At 41.2% G+C, this 18,046-nt stretch overlaps 1 protein-coding gene across 2 annotated transcripts in view; it reads right to left on the bottom strand.

Annotated features, from left to right (window-relative positions):
- LOC124035739 (ubiquitin carboxyl-terminal hydrolase 10-like) overlaps nucleotides 1-17,744 on the bottom strand; it is a 30,935-nt gene extending 13,191 nt beyond the window's left edge. Inside the window, exons 1-5 of one of the 2 annotated variants that reach the window (XM_046349367.1) lie at nucleotides 17,427-17,712; nucleotides 6,587-6,655; nucleotides 6,049-6,094; nucleotides 5,600-5,659; nucleotides 3,500-4,741 (exon numbers count right to left, since the gene is read on the bottom strand). In XM_046349367.1, coding sequence (XP_046205323.1) covers nucleotides 3,500-4,741; nucleotides 5,600-5,659; nucleotides 6,049-6,094; nucleotides 6,587-6,655; nucleotides 17,427-17,453 — 1,444 coding nt within the window. In that variant the 5' untranslated portion in view covers nucleotides 17,454-17,712. Of the gene's footprint in view, nucleotides 1-3,499; nucleotides 4,742-5,599; nucleotides 5,660-6,048; nucleotides 6,095-6,586; nucleotides 6,656-17,426 lie in introns of both variants that reach the window. The other variant, XM_046349368.1, reaches the window with a different exon arrangement.
- Between the last annotated feature and the right edge of the window lie 302 nt (nucleotides 17,745-18,046).

Genomic DNA, 18,046 nt, shown 5'->3' with positions numbered 1-18,046 from the left:
AACCCACTGAGAAGGCCTCTCTGTATATTTGTTCCAGAAACAGGACTACATCCATGAGGCCTGAGGAAGCCCAGGGTCATACCACTGAGTGAGACAAGCAATAACCCCGCCAAGACAAAAAACACATATTACCCAGACATGGCAATCCCCCGTCACAGGCTGTTTAAAACCACCAGTGTACCCTGTGTGGTCTCAACACCTGGAGGCTGTTGTTGGGAAATTAGTAATCAGGATATGATCCTACATATCCCCTTTAATTAGGCAGCTTACAAGATCAACTCATTATGTAGCTTTGCAATTTTATTTTATATTCTGTGTGTGAGGTCAGAGATTTATCCTGCTCTAGTCTACTGCATCCAAAAATCCATAAGGTTGATGTCATTGTAATGGGACTTAATTAGTGCTGCTCATACATTGTTGGTAAAGCAGTAGCTAAAGCCCACCCTATGCCTGTATTCTCATGAATGCAGTTTGGAATAGAGGCCTTCAACATGTATTATTACTGCTATATACAATGACTCTCTTTGACGCCAGCAAGGCCAGTTGGCTACATGTGAGTCTCCCTGGGCTCACATGGCCTGCTATTCATTCCCCAGCTCCATTCATTGGTGAATTATTTGGGAAAATAGGGTGGTGAGGTAAAGCATGTCATGGAGATGTGTCATAGTAATCTGGGCCTTACCAAGCATTGAGTGTTAGCACCACCTGGTGCTCATGTGTATCAGTCTAGCTAAAACGCACCAATGTTGACACCAAGTGGATGGTAGGCTGAACTTCAGCACATGCATACAGAACATGAAAAGTGCACAAATTAATGACTATTCTAATAATCAATGGGTATAGTTTTGTCAACTCACTCTAGGGCTGACCACAATTATCTGAGTGGTTGATGGTAAGCCGAGCAAAATATATCCCCCCCGCGGCCATCTCAGTGAACTAATCCATCGCGGAGGCTTCGGGGGGGGATGGCACAGCCCAAGAAGGCAAGTGTGGCGGCACAATGCACGTCTCTCTCCAGAATGTGCACCCTCCTGCTAATTTGTGGACATTCATTGTTGAATAACTTAATTGTGAGAATTGTTTGCTTTTGATTGTTAGGGTCTATCAATTCCCCATGACATATATCACCAGTACATACATGGTTAAATCCAATCATTTCTAATCTACAATGTTTGTTTGGTTACGGTAAAGTCCGTTAAAACTTCTAAGAGGCCGGCATCCAGTCAACGGGACAGTTGTAAATCATGCAGCGCCTTGTGTCAGTCACCATTGCAGATTTGAAAGAAACAACAAATGTCGGTACATATAAGTGTCTTATATCAGATGAAAGATTAAATTCTTTAATATAACTGCACTGTCCAATTTACAGTAGCTATTACTGCGAAAAAATGTCATGCTATTGTTTGAGGAGAGCTCCTAACAAAACACCTTTTCACAGCGATAGGTTTGATAAATTCACCTCTAAAGGCGAAATGTGTACTTCCATTCTGAAATCTTGCTCTGATTTATCATCCAAAGGATCCCAGAGATAACATGAAGTTGTGTTAGATAAAATCCTTTTCCATATCTTAAAAAAAGGTCCATATAGCATGCACGACCAATTTTGTATTTCACTCTTTCAATTTGCAAAGAAAGGAATCTGCGAAAATCTCACCCTAAACGTGGTTTCAATGAGTCAAATCACATTTGTATGTATTCCTCAGAGATCCTAGAACATAACAAGACTTCACTATATTATTATGGGTGTAGTATATCCTATAGGACACCATATTTGGTCAGAGCGCAACATCTTCATGGCACGCCGATGATGTGAGCGGTCTTCACTTGAACAACTTTGTTTGTCAAAAAAGAACCAATCGGTCAAACAAAGCTAGCTAGATAGCCAATGAGCTGGGCTTTATGGGAGTATCAGGAAACACTATGTCGCAAAATGTTGGTGCATGCCTTTTGTTTTTGGACAAAGATGATAAGAATATGGAGAGTTATGAAGTTATGAAAACGGTTTGTTTTACAAATGTTGAACTTATAATATGGCTACTAATACTGGAAACGCTAAATCAAAGTCCAAGCACACAGATTTGACGATATTCTTGCAAAAAAATGTAATATGAATGCAAATGTCTTTCACGATTTGCCCATATGTACCTGGGTGAATTCCCACTAAATGTCCCGTAGCTCACTCATAGTTCAAGTTATCCGTCTGAAACTTTGCACATACACTGCTGCCATCTTGTGGCCACCATCAGAATTACAACCAGTGATAGCTGGAACTGGAACCTTTCTCTTCCATTTCAAAGACGGTGGTTGAAAAAAAAAAAACGTTTTTTTTCTTTGTATTTTCTCTTACCAGATCTATTGCATTATATACTCCTACATTCAATTCACAATTCAAATGGTACCAAGAATATGCATATCCTTGATGCAGGGCCTGAGCTACAGGCAGTTAGATTTGGGTGTCATTTAGGTGAAAATTGAAAAAAAGATTAATACATTCAATATTATTAATATTCCAGTCTTTTACCGTTCTCACTGTCGGAGTGGACAGGTTATTTGCAGAGCGCACAATCTATGCTACACTTATGAGAAACAAGTTCTGGTTTATTTCATTCCATTTAAATTGAGTTGTCAATTTAGTCATTGTCTTTTGTTTGGAGCGCTCCTGTCAATGTCGAGAAAGGATGCGCACTTGATTATGCATAAAAGTAGGCCTATAGGTTACCTGGCCTGCGCGCAAATGCTGGCTTATAAATGTGCCCATTTGGGGATCTGAAGGTATTTCTGATCGTCTTAACAAACCACCACTATTGAGTCGTGGAACTTCTCAAAGTAATGTTTTCTTCACCTCAAACAGCAAGCAAACAAAGTCTGTTTCTACATCCATTGAGAATTTCAATAATTCCTCAATGTATTTGAAAAACCTTTCAGATCTCTCCTTTAGATGAATGTCATGCTCTGATCCAGTGGAAACATCATAAAATAGGCCTACCTGGATACTTCTTATCCCTTGCGCAAATAGCCTACAGCTGCATGTCCAGAGTGCACAGGCACGCACGGGAAACTCTGGGGGCCCAGAATATTTTATACAACGTTGGAAGGAGCTTCAGGCCAGACCCAAGTTAATAGCTAATACGTTTCAAGTTCATTAGACAGGCCACGCGTAGCCAATGTGTTCTATCTGCTGAATGCAATGTTTTCATTGGTTGGCTTTATAGGTTATTGTTACATATACAAACCTAAAAAGTGGCTCATTTTCATATAGATTTTTGATGAACCACATGAGAATGATTTTGAGATCCAAAGATGGTATAAATTAAATGAAACTTCAACGAAAATGTGCATATGAAAACCAGAACTGGCACGCAGATCGGTAGGTAGAAATGCTAAAATATATATATATATTTTTTGTCGGGGACAGTCCTAACACACTCCAAAGGACATAAGGGTTAACCTGTGAGCTCTTCTTCCTCACACTGTGGGGCTATCTGTGAGAGTACACTACCTGCAAGTTTAGGGGCCATGGGATCCTCTGATACATGGACAGGGCTCTCCTTCACCTCCCCAGCCTTCTCATGCTGCTCCACGGCAGCCAGGGAGGGAGCCACTACCTCCACCACGTTCTTCACCTCCACGTAGGCCTGAGGGCTTCCAGGCAGAGGCTTGGAGTTGTGGAAGAGGCTAGCCCAGGATTTGAGGGGGTTAGCAGCGGGCGCAGCTGTAGAGGCAGGCGACTTAGGCTGATCTGACACTGACGGCTGGGCCTCAGAGTCTGGGGAGGAAGCAGGTTCCACTGAGGGAGCTGGGGCCTGCTGCTGGGGCTGCTCCAATGCCTCAGAGGCCTCCTTGTGTCCGTCTGCACTGATGTCAGCATGGGGCTCAGCCAACCCATTAGCCACCCCACTGTCCTTAGTCTCCTCCTCTTCTTCAGTAGTAGCAGTAGCAATGGTGGCAAGGGGGCTGGCCACAGCAACTGAGGGGGGGGGAGGGGAGGTGGGGCAGGGGCTGTGCCCACCGCTGCCCAGCAGTTCAGGGCTCTCTGGAGCCATGTTCTCAGGCTGCTGCTCTGCAGTTCTGCCTCCCTCTGCCACCCCACTGCTCTGAGAAGAGGAGGAAGAGGAGGAGGCCGCATCTTTACCATCTGATAAAGAGGCGGCTCCACTTGTGAAGTCCAAAGACGATTCATCAGGGCTATCACAAGTCCTCTGATTCACAGCAGCCGACGCCGCTGCCGTAGCGACAGGGGCTGAGGTGGAAAGTCCACCCCCTGACAACGTCTTACCAACCATGTCCTGTGACCCGAGGTGAGGGCCGCTAAGAGCGTGTCCATTCACCAACCCCTTTCCAGGAGGCCCGTCCACACCCATGCCACCGCTATTGGGGCCTGAGCCCTCCAAGTAGTTGTAGTATCCTGGCGGGCGCTTTTTCTTTTTCTTCCTCTCCCGCTGGCCCAGGCTGCCCGGGCCCCCGTCCCCATCCTGGCAGTTTTGGTTGCTGTCCATGGCGGAGGGTTCTGAGTCGGGGCCATCGGGTCCGTCCGGGCCGTCCAGGGAGTTGTAGTGTGCGCCGTCTGGGACGTCTTCTGCGGCTGTCTGCGGGACCTTCTGAGACGGCTGGCATCCTAGGATGAACTCTGGAGCCTGGGGGTTCAGAGTGCTGGACACCTTGAAGAGAGGATCCTTCACTCCCACGGGCTCCAAGTCCATCACCTCGTCCACACCAAACTCAATGTGCTGGTAGTCTTCACCTGCAGAGGAGGATATGTCAGTCAGCTTGGGAACATAAGGCACTACAGTTCTGCACTGAAGACAAAGGTTCACACAACACAATAAAAATACGGTTGTGACCAATTATTCATAATTACTACTCCCCAAAAAGTTCCGGCATCATGAAATATACAACACAATTTCCAACTTCATTACCTGTCACAAACTGAATTGAATATATCAAACATTGACCTTGCAAGTTGCTAACATTTCAAATTGAAAGATGATAGGCAGTAAGAGAAACAGCTGAAGGTGAACACGAGGAAAACATTAGTAAATTCAGTTCCAACACTGAAAATGGTACGTCGGGGCTATAAAAGACATGACTGGTCATCCATACAAACCAGACACCGGAAACCCTGAGGGGGAATTAAGGTATGGTTAGAGTTCCTTTGAGATTCGCTCTTCTCTGTGGATTAGAGTGTCCCCTGTTAGTGTTTTTACCAAAGGGATTTAATTCCAGAGTCATAATGATGCATTGAGTGACAAACCCTAGCAAAACAAAAAAACCTATTGTAATTGTTAGCTTCCATAAGACCATTACTATGCCCTTAAGTCCAATGAAAAAGGGTTTTCTCAATACATCCAGTTAAGTGACGGAGGGGGTATACAAATCAATCACAAGTCAACTTAAAGCACTGCTGCGGTGCCAATGTGTTTAATGCAATAGAGAGGAGATATTTAACGGCATCTAAGCATGCAAAGCCTCACAGATGGTACGGACAGGCAAGAGTGAGAGTAAATAGGGGCAAGGTTTAGAAAGCCACCAGTTTTTAAGACCTGGGATTGAGTGCTTCAGCAACAAATAATAAGCACAGAGTGTCGGACCCAAAACTCACCGCAAACCTGCCGTCTCATAGACTCCGTAATGTAAGGCACAGCAGGAGTGCAGTAACTTCCTGAATAATTCATACAAATCAGGGTAAAAAATTAAGTGTTATGAGCAGGGGAGGGATATAGTTGACAGACCTTTTGTAACTTGTTGGCTCCAAAATCCCTGCCCTACAGGTATGCTTGGACATATTCTTACAAGTTAAACGTCATCTTAAAACAATGTCAATTCAGACTTAAACTGTCACTCTCTTACATGCAGTTCAGTCAGGTAGGTCTGGATCCAACTAGCACAAACGGGCGTATGTATGTTTGACTTTGGTCGTAACCATTACATCATGTGGGGGGGGTGTGTTGTCAACCCAGAGATCGCTGGCCGGCCTCATGCGGATGACGATTGGAATGGTCTACAAGACGAACTTAAATAACTTAAGAGTAATCCAGTAGACGTTCTTACCTGAAGACTGACTGACGCAGGAGACTTTGTCATTGAAGGGGGGAAGCTGTCAAAGAGCAGAGATTAGATTACATATTAAAAAGACACTTCTAGTGAAAGTAAATAATCAAACAGTGTTAACCTCAGACCACGACTGTTGTCAGTCTGGGCCTTCCTGCTTATCAATGAATCACATCTGTGTAATGTGCATGTTGGAGGGGGGGCAGATGACAGTACTGATGATAACATGTTATTTTGTGGCTTATATTGTTCACACTCACTAAACTGAGAACATATGCAATAAACCATCGTCTTCTCTGTGTTTTAGACACAATGAGAGTAGATAAACACACTGGACTAAATCTATAAACTCAGCGATTTGAGTGTTAATGAGCTTCCAAAAGGCCATTCTTAAGATCGACCCGGTTAACATTAAGAGCAAACGGCACACCAACACTTAACACCGTAGACTAGACTGTGTCAAAACAGCTATAAGCTGGGGGAAACGTATGTGAAAAAAATATTTAATTCAAGCCTCATTCAAAACTCTTTGTCTTACCTCAACATAACATCGTGGAGTCACGAAGAACTGATTGATCTCATCAGGGCTGAACTCCCCGAAGATGTACTGCGCAGAGAGAAAATATATATTTACATAAAACATCTGATTCAACATACTGAGGATAATCATGTGCAACCTTTTAAAATCAATATATTGTTTATTAAATTACTACATATATTACATGGCATCTTCAATATTAACATGTGTAGGAAACGTAGGTGTGAAATATTGCTAAAACATCCAAGACGCCATGAGAAACACACTTTGAAAAAAAGTCTGCTTTCGCCCTCCATTTGTCTACAGAGAACTTTACAGACAAGGAGTACACCTCTTACTGATTAACTGATACAGTTGTGACAGACCCGTTAGAGAAGTAAAACTAGGCCTCCTGGGAGAGGGCTTGCCTATCAGTCTGCCCAGATTGCGCCATGGGTTTGGGTAAAAGTAAGGGACAACATAAAAAAGTGACGAGTCATGCAGCATTAGAATGGCAAAATGGCTCCCGGCAGCCCACTTCCCAGAGAACTGAGCCAAATGGAGAGACCCAACTCACTGTCTTCAGCCAATATGTAACACATTCTAAGGGAATGAACTACAAGTAACTATTGTAGTCCCTTTTTTTTGTTTCTTCAAAAGTGGAGCAAAACAATGCTTTTGAAATCTTGGCCGACATTTGGCCACAATGCATTATTTTATCAATCTTATGTCCCCCAATGTAACAACTTCAAAAATGCTCACAATGTTCTGGGGCAGGAAAATGTTAATGGCAGTGAAGTATCATTATTTGGTATGCTGGACTGGACTTGTGACCCCATGGGTTCATCCAGCTGGGCTTGATATTAATGCTTGCAGGACAAGAATAACAGATTTAAGTTGCCCAAAACTGACAAGTAGATAATTAAAAAATAATTACTCCAATCAGAATTGGATCAGAGACCAAATAAAAACCCTACATGACAAAGTGTATGTGATATGCATATCAGCTACAGCCTCATGTCCAAACCGATGCCGACTTGGAGGCGCCATAAGATGTAGCCAAACTTTAATGTGAATTTTAATTACATAAATATAGGGTAAACACCAGTCATGTTTGACAAAAATAATTTAGGATAATTAACATTAAACCTCTGAAGGCTTGATTCTGTCGACATACTCAGGGCACTTAGTTTAGATCAAATGGTCACAAGCCTAGAGGCTGTAGGACAGTGCCTGTTGTGGAGGTGGCCAACATTTTGAAACTATTTCATAATAAACTGTCATTTAAAAAAAAAATTGAGCGTATAATATGAAGGAATAAAAATGTATCAACATTAAGCAAAACTGTTTGATCAGTTTCATCAGTCTCATTGTTTTACTTTTATGCGCAGTGGTTATGAATTTTGGATCTGTCGTCCCAGAACTCTCCCAGAGTGTTTTAAACCGTGGACATACAAAAGTATACGGTTGTCATTTTAATGCTGCAATTATTTATAGGCTACCAAAAGGTGGCCAAACATCCTCCAGGAGCTCCTTAAAGGGGGCAGTGTTTTATTTAGAGACAGGCTTGAATATGCAAAGTCATCAATAAGTAGAGTGCAGCCAACATTTTTGTCTGATTCTCTTCTCTATGGTAAACAATACAGTAATGCATTTTATTTTGTAAAGTGGTTCCTTGTAACGTTTTTCTATTTTTGGACAAATGACTTTAAAAAAAGTTAATGTCAAGCACTGTCCAGGGATTACTCCTTCTAGCTGCACCTTTTACACAAGGCTCCACACTAATGTGATTAAGCAAATTGAGTTGAGTACTGGCAACACTTTTCACACTACACACAACCAAATTCCCCATATTAATAATTGGAAGTGGGGTGGTCATTCGTATTGTTTGAGGATCCATGCAGTAATAAGAATTCAATGTAGTTAATTTACAATGGCCCACGTCTGATGTTTCAAATATTCATAAATATAGGAATCCCCAAATCACACACACAACCACACCCTTCTGCCATTATCAATCAGTTTGAAACTCAACTGGACCACGGCCAATGTGTGTTCATCTAAATGGGAATCTTTAGGGAAGGCGTTAAAATGTCGGCATGAACCTGACAAGGCAATCCCCCTCCAGACCAGACACTAACAGTGGGATAGTACTCTACCCAGCCACGTGCTGGCCACAGCAATACACTGCTATGTAAAGATATTTATAGCCAGCATGGGGAAGGCAGGTTAAGTTAATCCCAGTGGCACTGTGTAATTGAAGGTCTCTTACACTTGCTGCACACTGACAGCCCTGCACAGTGGGGTGAACTGGTCCTTCAATTGCATGGTTGACTTTTCTTGGTTTGGCACATTACAGAATAGCAGGGGCCAAAAACATATCTGCATAACATTACAGCCTGAAAAACAAACCTTGAAGTCTTTCATTAGGCAACAAATAAAAAATGATTTCTAAATAAAACAAGTGTTGGTGGTGCATGGTGAGGGGAAGGTGTCCAATGACATGGAGCAGTAAAGAACAGTTGAAACAAGCTCGCTAACCACACAGAATCCTCCCAGCACTGTGGGACATGAAAAGGGAGACACAGAGAAAAGAAAGTGCAGTTCAAGCATATGTAACTCTTCGCAAATGAGGGCCCAACATTGCTGAAATGGCACTACAAGCGACAAACAGCCAGCTATAATCCAAAGGCCTCGGGACAACTAATACAATCACAACAGAAAGAATGTCCCTTTGCCTCTTTTTACAGGCGTGCCACACGTACCACACTAAGCTTCCCTCGCTGTTGGTATGGATTGAGGATTACCACAAAATGGTCATCTGTATTACTTCAACATGCTCCAGTGAGATGGTGTGCGCACACATACACTTTTAATGAATGTTGTTACAGATCAGGGAGCAGGGGTGGGGCTTACATTCTAAGGTGGGATCCATATGAAATATAAAGCACGATGACATGGTCTCTGATAAAAGGAGCTAGACTAGAGAAACTGAACACATGCAAATGTCTAATGTTAGTATACTTTACGTCAATAGAGTATAATGATAATCATATATTACAGAGAGCATTCAATGAGGCTTCTGTTTAACAAAACGACATCCAAAATGTGCTTTATGTGGAAGAAGGGTTTAAGGAAGTGGATGGGGCAGATGGCTTAGAGGGGTGGGGGTATATTGAGAGAAAATATGTCAAACAGCAGACAAGCTGATAAGATCCAGTCAAACAAGTTGTTTCACTGGAATTTCAAGTTACCAGACATGACCAACTCCCACCTGATGCATAGAATAACAATCCACTACCCCATATACCTACAAGAACTGGGACTACCTCATCACTACTCAGTCTTCCCTATTGGACTGGGACTCAGCCAGCCCTGCAAGGCTTCACAAATTGGAATGCAAAAAGTCACTATTAGCAAACTTGGCATTCCTTGAATATGTAACACTACAAATAAGGTCAAACACGTTTCGAATAAACCAATGATGCATGTCGGGGCTTGTGTATTACATTCTTATGAATAAATGAGCTGACAGTGAGTGACGCCCAAGAACTAAAAAAACACTGAGCAGAAACATAACAGAGAAGACGACTATAATTTATTCACGTAAGAGACACTTTAATACCGGGCGATGTCATTCAAACACTACCAACAGCGGATGGTATTCTCTGAGGCCATTGTGTTGCAGGATCTTTCAAGAATAAGACAAATGGGAAGGCAAGCCCAGCTCTTTAAACACAGCTCCACCCTGCTGTTCAGAAAAATACCTTACCAGCCAGGCAACTCTGAGCCTCATGTGCCATTTCCATAACGTTGAATCAGAAGCTCACCATTCAAAAGATGAAGGCCAACACCAGCATATCAGATCATGCTTGGAAATGAACCATAACACTTTCACAAATGCACAGTACAATATACTAAGGTAGAAACTATACAGGCCCATGAACCATTTTATGCTTGACGTCCACAATACATGGAAGCATTTACTCAGCTGAAGACTCCTAGCATTAATTTAATAACTTGGAAAATACTGTGATGATACTTTGGTATGCAACACCCAGACAACCCACCGCTGTGATGTGAAACGGTGTCCAACAACTGCCATTCCTCTACCCTTTGCTTCAATCTAGAATCCCTGAGTCATAAAGCAAAGGTGTGGTTTCTGCTGCTCCTTGTGCACAACCCATACATTGCAGGAACATTCAATTCTCTGCAATGGGCATTCAATCAATTTGCTTCTATGCTCAGAGACAATCTATAGTGTAAAATATAATTTTATTGTGAATCATAAATGAATGTCTACATTACGTGCATTCAATCCCTGATACCAGAGCTTTATATTAAGAATATCAAATGGTAGGGCAGTGGACACATCAGGAGGAAAAACAGCCAACTCAGAACAAAACTACCTCCCTTAGATCAATGGTTTAATATTTCGCCCCTTCAGTGAGATATACACAGTTTCACACATGCACCTAAACTTAAACTCCAAGCCAGCCAGCTAGATAGTCTTCTTACATTCACCAGCTCTGGTGGGGTGGACCCTATGGCACAATGGGAATTTGACATCTAGTTTAGGCCGACTCTGTATTGATTTAACCTGTTACTCCTACCCCCTACTTTTTCGAACATTCTGTTAAAAATCGTGCAACATTTCAGCGCCCTGCTGCTCATGCCAGGAATATAGTATATGCATATGATTAGTGTGTGTGGATAGAAAACACTCAGACGTTTATAAAACTGGTTAAATCACGGCTGTGACTATAACAGAACGTGCATTTCATCGAAAAGTGCAGGAAAATCTGATCACTGAAAATGATAAAATATATCCATGCACGACTTGAACCCATTGATAAAGGTGAACCACATTTAATGGGGCTGAGGTTGCAATACCTACAGCTTCCACACGTTGTCTAGAGTCTTGTCATTTGCCTACTATTTGTTTCTAGGTCAAACAGACGCAAGGCAGCGCAGTTCTTCCGGTCTCCGACCGGATATTTTGGTTGAGATTTACCCGGACATTATTTCCAGACGGACAGCTAAAGAATATACTTCGCCTCGTGATCAATTTGATCGCTTATTAACGTTTACTAATACGTAAAGTTGCATTACAAAAGTATTTCGAAGGTTTATGAAAGTTTATCGTCGACTTTTTTAATTTAAAAAAATTACGTTACGTTATAAGACGCTATTTTTTTCCTTTTATCACACAGTCTTCATAGATCGATATCTAGGCTATATATGGACCGATTTAATCGAAAAAAAGACCCAATAGTGATTATGGGACATCTAGGAGTGCCAACAAAGAAGATGGTCAAAGGTAATGAATGTTTTATATTTTATTTGTGCGGTTTGTGTAGCGACGACTATGCTAATTCTTTTGTTTACGTCCCCTGCGGGTCTTTTGGGGTGTTACATGCCATCAGATAATAGCTTCTCATGCTTTCGCCGAAAAGCATTTTAAAAATCTGACTTGTTGCCTGGATTCAAAACGAGTGTAGCTTTAATTCAATACCCTGCATGTGTATTTTAATGAACGTTTGAGTTTTATCTAGTACTATTAGCATTTAGCGTAGCGCATTTGCATTTCCAGATATCTAGATGGGACGCCTGCGTGTCAGGTAGGAGCAGGAGGTTAAGTGTCGCTATAAACCACCATTGTTGATAATGGTTGAGTAGGATTAAAAACACTTAGTAGATGGACAAACATGGACCTTATGACAGATTACCAATAGGCCAACAAGAAAAAGTACTAACTAGTTAGCTGGTATTCACACCCGTGGACTTTCTCCACATTTTGTTGTTACAAAAATGGGATTCAAATTGATTTGTCATTTTTTGTAAACGATCTACACAAAATAGTCTGTCAAAGTGGAAGAAGAAATCTAACATTTGTAAAACATATTGATTAGATTCAACAGCATGTTAAAACAGTGTTCTCCAACTCTGTTCCTGGAGAGCTACCGTCCTGTAAATTCACACCAACCCTAATCTAGCACATCGATTCTAATAATTAGCTGGGTGAGAATATTAATCAAGTTAGTTACAACTGGGGTTGGAGCAAAAACGTAATGGAAGTTAGCTCTCCAGGAACAGGGTGGGAGACTCCTGTGTTCGAATCCCCTGTGGCAGCAATTAAATCTGCAAGCCTTTCTGAGTAAGTGTAAAAGCTTTCCACACCCGGATTGTGCAACATTTGCCCATCATTCTTTTCAAAATTCAAATTGGTTGTTGATCATTGCTAGAGAACCATTTTCAGGTCTTGCCATAGTATTTCAAGCCAATTTAAGTCAAAACTGTAACTCGGCCACATTCACCGTCGTCTTGATAAGCATCTCCAGTATTTATATTTGGCTTTAGATTTAGGTTATTGTATAGCTGAAAGGTGAATTCATCTCCCAGTATCTGGTGGAAAACACACTGAACCAGGCTTTCTCTAGGATATTGCCTGTGCTTAGGTACATTCCGTTTCTTTTTATCCTAAAAAAAACCTCCCCAGTCCTTAATGATTACAAGCACACCCATAACATGATACAGTCACCACTATGCTTGAAAATATAGTGGTAAGCTAGTGGTAATCAGTAATATATTGTATTTGATTTATCCCAAACATAACACTTTGTATTGAGGACAGAAAGTAAATTGCTTTGCCACATTGTTTTGCAGTATTACTTTAGTGCCTTGTTGCAAACAGGATGCATGTTCTGGAACATTTTTATTCTGTACAGGCTTCCTTGTTTTCAGTCTATCAATAAGGTTAATATTGTGGAGTAACTACAACGTTGTTAATCCATTCTCAGTTCTCTCCCGTCACAGCCATTAAACTCTGTTTTAAAGTCACCATGGTAAAATCTGGGTTCCTTCCTCTTCGGCAACAAAGTTAGGAAGGATGCCTTATCTTTGTAGTGACTGGGTGTATTGATACAACATCCAAAGTGGAATTAATAACTACACCATACTTGACTCAAGACATTGAGCTTTTCATATAAATTAATTTATAAAAACATAATTCCACTGACATTATGGGTTATAATATCTCAATGTAATTCATTTTAAATTCAGGCTGTAACAAAATGCTGAACAAGTCAAGGGGTGTAAATACTTTCTGAAGGCAGTGTAGATTATAACCCTCAAATTTGAAACGTCTGCCATTCCTTGTATTGTAAACCAGGGGTTCTGAAACTTTTTCCACCAGGCGACCCATTTTGTGAAAGTAGGTTTTTATTTACTCCAACCTTTATTTAACTAGGCAAGTCAGTTATGGACAAATTCTTGTTTACAATGATGGCCTTCCGGGGAACAATTAACTGCCTTGTTCAGGGCAGAACAACAGATTTTTACCTCGTCAGCTCCAGGATTTGATCCAGCAACCTTTTGGTTACTGTTCCTTCCAGTTCTCTGCTGCCAATGACTGGAACGAACTGCAAAAATCTCTGAAGCTGGAGACTCATATCTCCCTCACTAGCTTTAAGCACCCGCTGTCAGAGCAGCTCACAGATCACTGCACCTGTAAACAGCCCATCTACCTACCTCATCACCATACGGTATTTTTATTTTATTTATCTTGCTCCCTTGCACCCCAGTATCTCTACTTGCACATTCATTTAGAGTTGTTCTGTTTATGAGGGGGTCCCACATTAATTTTGGGGTGGCAGGTAGCCTAGTGGTTAGAGCGTTACCATTCCAGTGTTTAATTGCAATATTGTAATTACTTCGCCACCATGGCCTATTTTATTGCCTTAACTTACCTCATTTGCACTCACTGTATATAGACTTTGTTGTCTTTTGGTCTACTGTATTATTGACTATGTTTTGATTATTCTATGTGTAACTGTTGTTGTATGTGTCGAATTGCTATGCTTTATCTTGGCCAGGTGAAAAAAATAAAAAATAAACTGTCCTAACGCTCTAACCACTATTCTACCTGCCACCCCAAAATTAATGTGGGACGCCCTCATAAACAGAACTCGATTTTTTTATATTTTAAACAGCTTACACTGAGTTTTATGACTTTGGTTGTGCATGGTCAGATGAACCAAGTCTCGGGCCCTGGGAAGAACCATTTTAAAGGCCCGTCTCTTGGCATCGAAGATAATTTTGCAGTTTAAGCTAATTTCCTGCAATCTACACATTTTGTCATGTGGCAGAGATGTTTGTGTTGTTGCACCTTTAAAGCTAATATCTTAGAAGACCCCACTTTGAGAACCCTTGTTGCAAACTAAGAAGCTGCTAGCCAACACTAGATCTCAAGCAGACATAAGCAATGGAAAGTTGTAACAGTAATAGCTATGGTAGAACAATAGCACAAAGCTAAGCTGCTAGCTAGCTATGATATTTACAACATAGTAGTGCTGTGCGATTAGTGCTTTTTGAGGTGAGTGGTGTTTATTAAGAAACACTCACAATCTTCGATAGTGCATTTAATGTCCCAAAGAATTATGAATTATGCAGGTTGAACACTAACAAAATAAAATAAAATAAAAAACAATTAATGGAACTGACTGTATATTACTACTTATCAACCATAATGTATTCGCATTACTTTAATACAATATTTGATTACTATTTCATTTCAAGTCATCAATCTCTATAGATCTGTGGCCTATGCTGTCTGACAAAAACCACAATTTTAGTAGTTATTCAAAGGAAATAAGGCATACTTTTGAATGCTGAATACCAACCATCGATCCCTTAGGTCATGTATTTTCAGGTAGAGATACCTCGAAACTGTTTCTACCCCTCTCGATTGCACATTCTTTCTTCGCTTAGTCTTCGTGTCAGCTCCATTTCATTTTTATTATCGCTCAGAGCTCCAAACAGAATGGAAAAGTAGGCTGGCACAATAGATTATGGTCATCATACTCAAATCACCATGTTTTCAGCACCAAAGTACGTAGTATATTAGCCTGTTGAAAACTACAACGTCACACAGTGCAGACTTTATTCCATTTATCTCTACAGAAAATGCGCAGGGCTCAAAAATTGGAATTAAAATAATTGAACCGTCATCGGTCAATTAGTTGTTTAAAAAAATGAAAAATAACCAACTTTTCTTTTAATCGCTCAGCACTACTACCTAGCCCGGGGAGCAGAAAGGTGAATTTCTAGCTTTAAATTATTATTATTTTTTTAACTAGGCGATCCACCAAGGTCTGGAACATCTGTGTTTAATTCAGGAAACGGTCCTCTACAAGCTAGAATGGTGAATACGATTTAAATTGAACCCACTCAACCGGTTATCTGCGTGGCTCTCCTTATATGGACAGGAATTATACAATATATCCACAGGAAAGTATTATTAAACCAACTTTTCAAAGTACTGGTAGTGTGTTCAGATTTCTATCACCTGACATGCACAAAACCATGTAAAAAAACGTACAGAGCTTGGCAAGTATACATGCATCTCGTGCATGTTTATGCATTGTGTTCATGCTTGTGCCAAATGTGACAAATCTTACTACCAGCACTTTGAAAAGTTAGTTTAATAATAATTTATTGTGGATATATTATAGTCTCATTCCTGCCCACGGAGACAACCGGTACAGTAGGCTCATATTTTATTTTATTCAACATTCCAGATTACCATTTCCTGAATTAAAAAGTATGTTCCATAGGTTGGTGGATTTAGAAATTCACTAGCCTGGTCCACAGCAGGCAAGCTTGCTACATGGATGTATACAGCCATGTCTAGCTTGTTAGCTAATGTTATACACGGGGGAAAAATATTTTTTAAACATTTTACATTTGTTTTACTAGGCAAGTCAGTTAAGAACAAATTCTTATTTTCAATGGCGGCCTAGGAACAGTGAGTTAACTGCCTGTTCAGGGGCAGAACGACAGATTTGTACCTTGTCAGCTCGGGGATTCGAACTTGCAACCTTTCGGTTACTAGTCCAACGCTCTAACCACTAGGCTACCCTAGCTAGCTACCTTTCAATGTAGGATAGATAGGTAGCTACCTAGCTAGTAGTTACGACTTCAGGCCGTGACAAGTCATTACAGCTAAACAGATCATGGAGGTCTGTCCACATGAGTCAGCTTCCCTTGATAGCAGCACAACTAGCTACGTGCTCTAAAGGGGACATCAAAAACGGAGTGCACAACGCGCAAGCTCCGAACCGTTTGCATAATTATTAATGGTACAGATTCGGAAATATACATAAACCGCCTCTGATCAGGCCCAGTGTAGTTAGTAGCTAAATCATTAGCCACACCACCTGCGTCCGCACGAACTCTGGCTAGTTGTCCAGCTAACTAAATGAAGCTAGGTAGCTAGCTGACCAGACAAATCAATTAAAGTTTACGTTTGACCATATACAATTTTATGAATTCCTTGCTTATAACTCGTCGGCACTTTTTAACATTACTCGTATCTAAATGCTAAGCTAGCTAACAACCAGTTATTCAAAATTGCACTGTGATAAGCAGGCCTGTCGCATCAGCCAGAGCAGGTGGGCCATGCACATACACGCAGCATTTTTCAACAACTACAAATTGTCAAAGGAAAATTACAACTGTTCGAGTCTTTCGAATGTTATTTTCTCAACCCAAAACGTGACCACGATTTTTGCCAATTTTTAGATTTTCAACTAACCCTACTTCGAGTACTGTTGGCTAATTTGAATGGAGGCTCCTCGGGCCTGTACCATGCTGGTGTTTCAATGGGGAAATAGGCTTTTTAGGGCAGCATTAGCAAGCATTTATCATCACACGTCTCTATGACGCGAGTTACCACTATATTGTGGCCAAGAAACACATCAAGAAATCTAACAATATTTTACTTAAGACTACTTTTTCCATGAATCTTATGTCAAATGTGAAATTCTAGGCGTATCAGCAGCGTGAATAGTTGTAACGTTACCTGGTTAACGTTACTCTGAGAAGCCATGCTCCCTGTGAGATTCTCTTTTCCAATCAGAAGATGGACGTTCTCCGGGGAAGGTGTTCGTTTTTTTGTAATAATTATTACAAAAGACAGCCTAATTCGACATCTTTTTCATTTTCTCGACAATGGACTGACAGTTGTATTTTAAGGTTGTTTTATTGCTACAGCATATCACGCTGCTTCCCCCGCCGTCGCCGCCATTTCTGTCTCGCCTCCTTGCTTCTGGCCTGCGCGCGCCGCGGATGGCTAGTGTGCTCTGGGAACGCGTGCGTTTACGTCCGGGTAGGAGGGTATAGTAGTGAACGTTTGACAGCTTGAGTAGGAGTTAAAAGAGCTGTCAGCTACGTATCATTTAGGACAGACCGATTGTGTTGTTATAACGAAACTGTATTGCTAATTCAACATTCCATCCATATGCACATGTGTAAAAAATAAAAAGGGAAATGTGTGTGTGTATGGGGGGGGGGGGGGGGTGGATGAATCACAATCTAACTATCCCCAACACCCCTTCCCACTACTTTGGCACCAACAGAGTCGTCCTGCCTGGGAGTCTGGAATCCCTTCTCTTAAAGCCCCCAGTAGTTCTTCTGCAGTAA

Source organism: Oncorhynchus gorbuscha, linkage group LG05, assembly GCF_021184085.1.
Source record: "Oncorhynchus gorbuscha isolate QuinsamMale2020 ecotype Even-year linkage group LG05, OgorEven_v1.0, whole genome shotgun sequence".
Lineage (NCBI taxonomy): Eukaryota > Metazoa > Chordata > Actinopteri > Salmoniformes > Salmonidae > Oncorhynchus > Oncorhynchus gorbuscha.
Note: the sequence above shows the minus strand (reverse complement) of the source record. Positions and strands in the feature narration are given on the sequence as shown.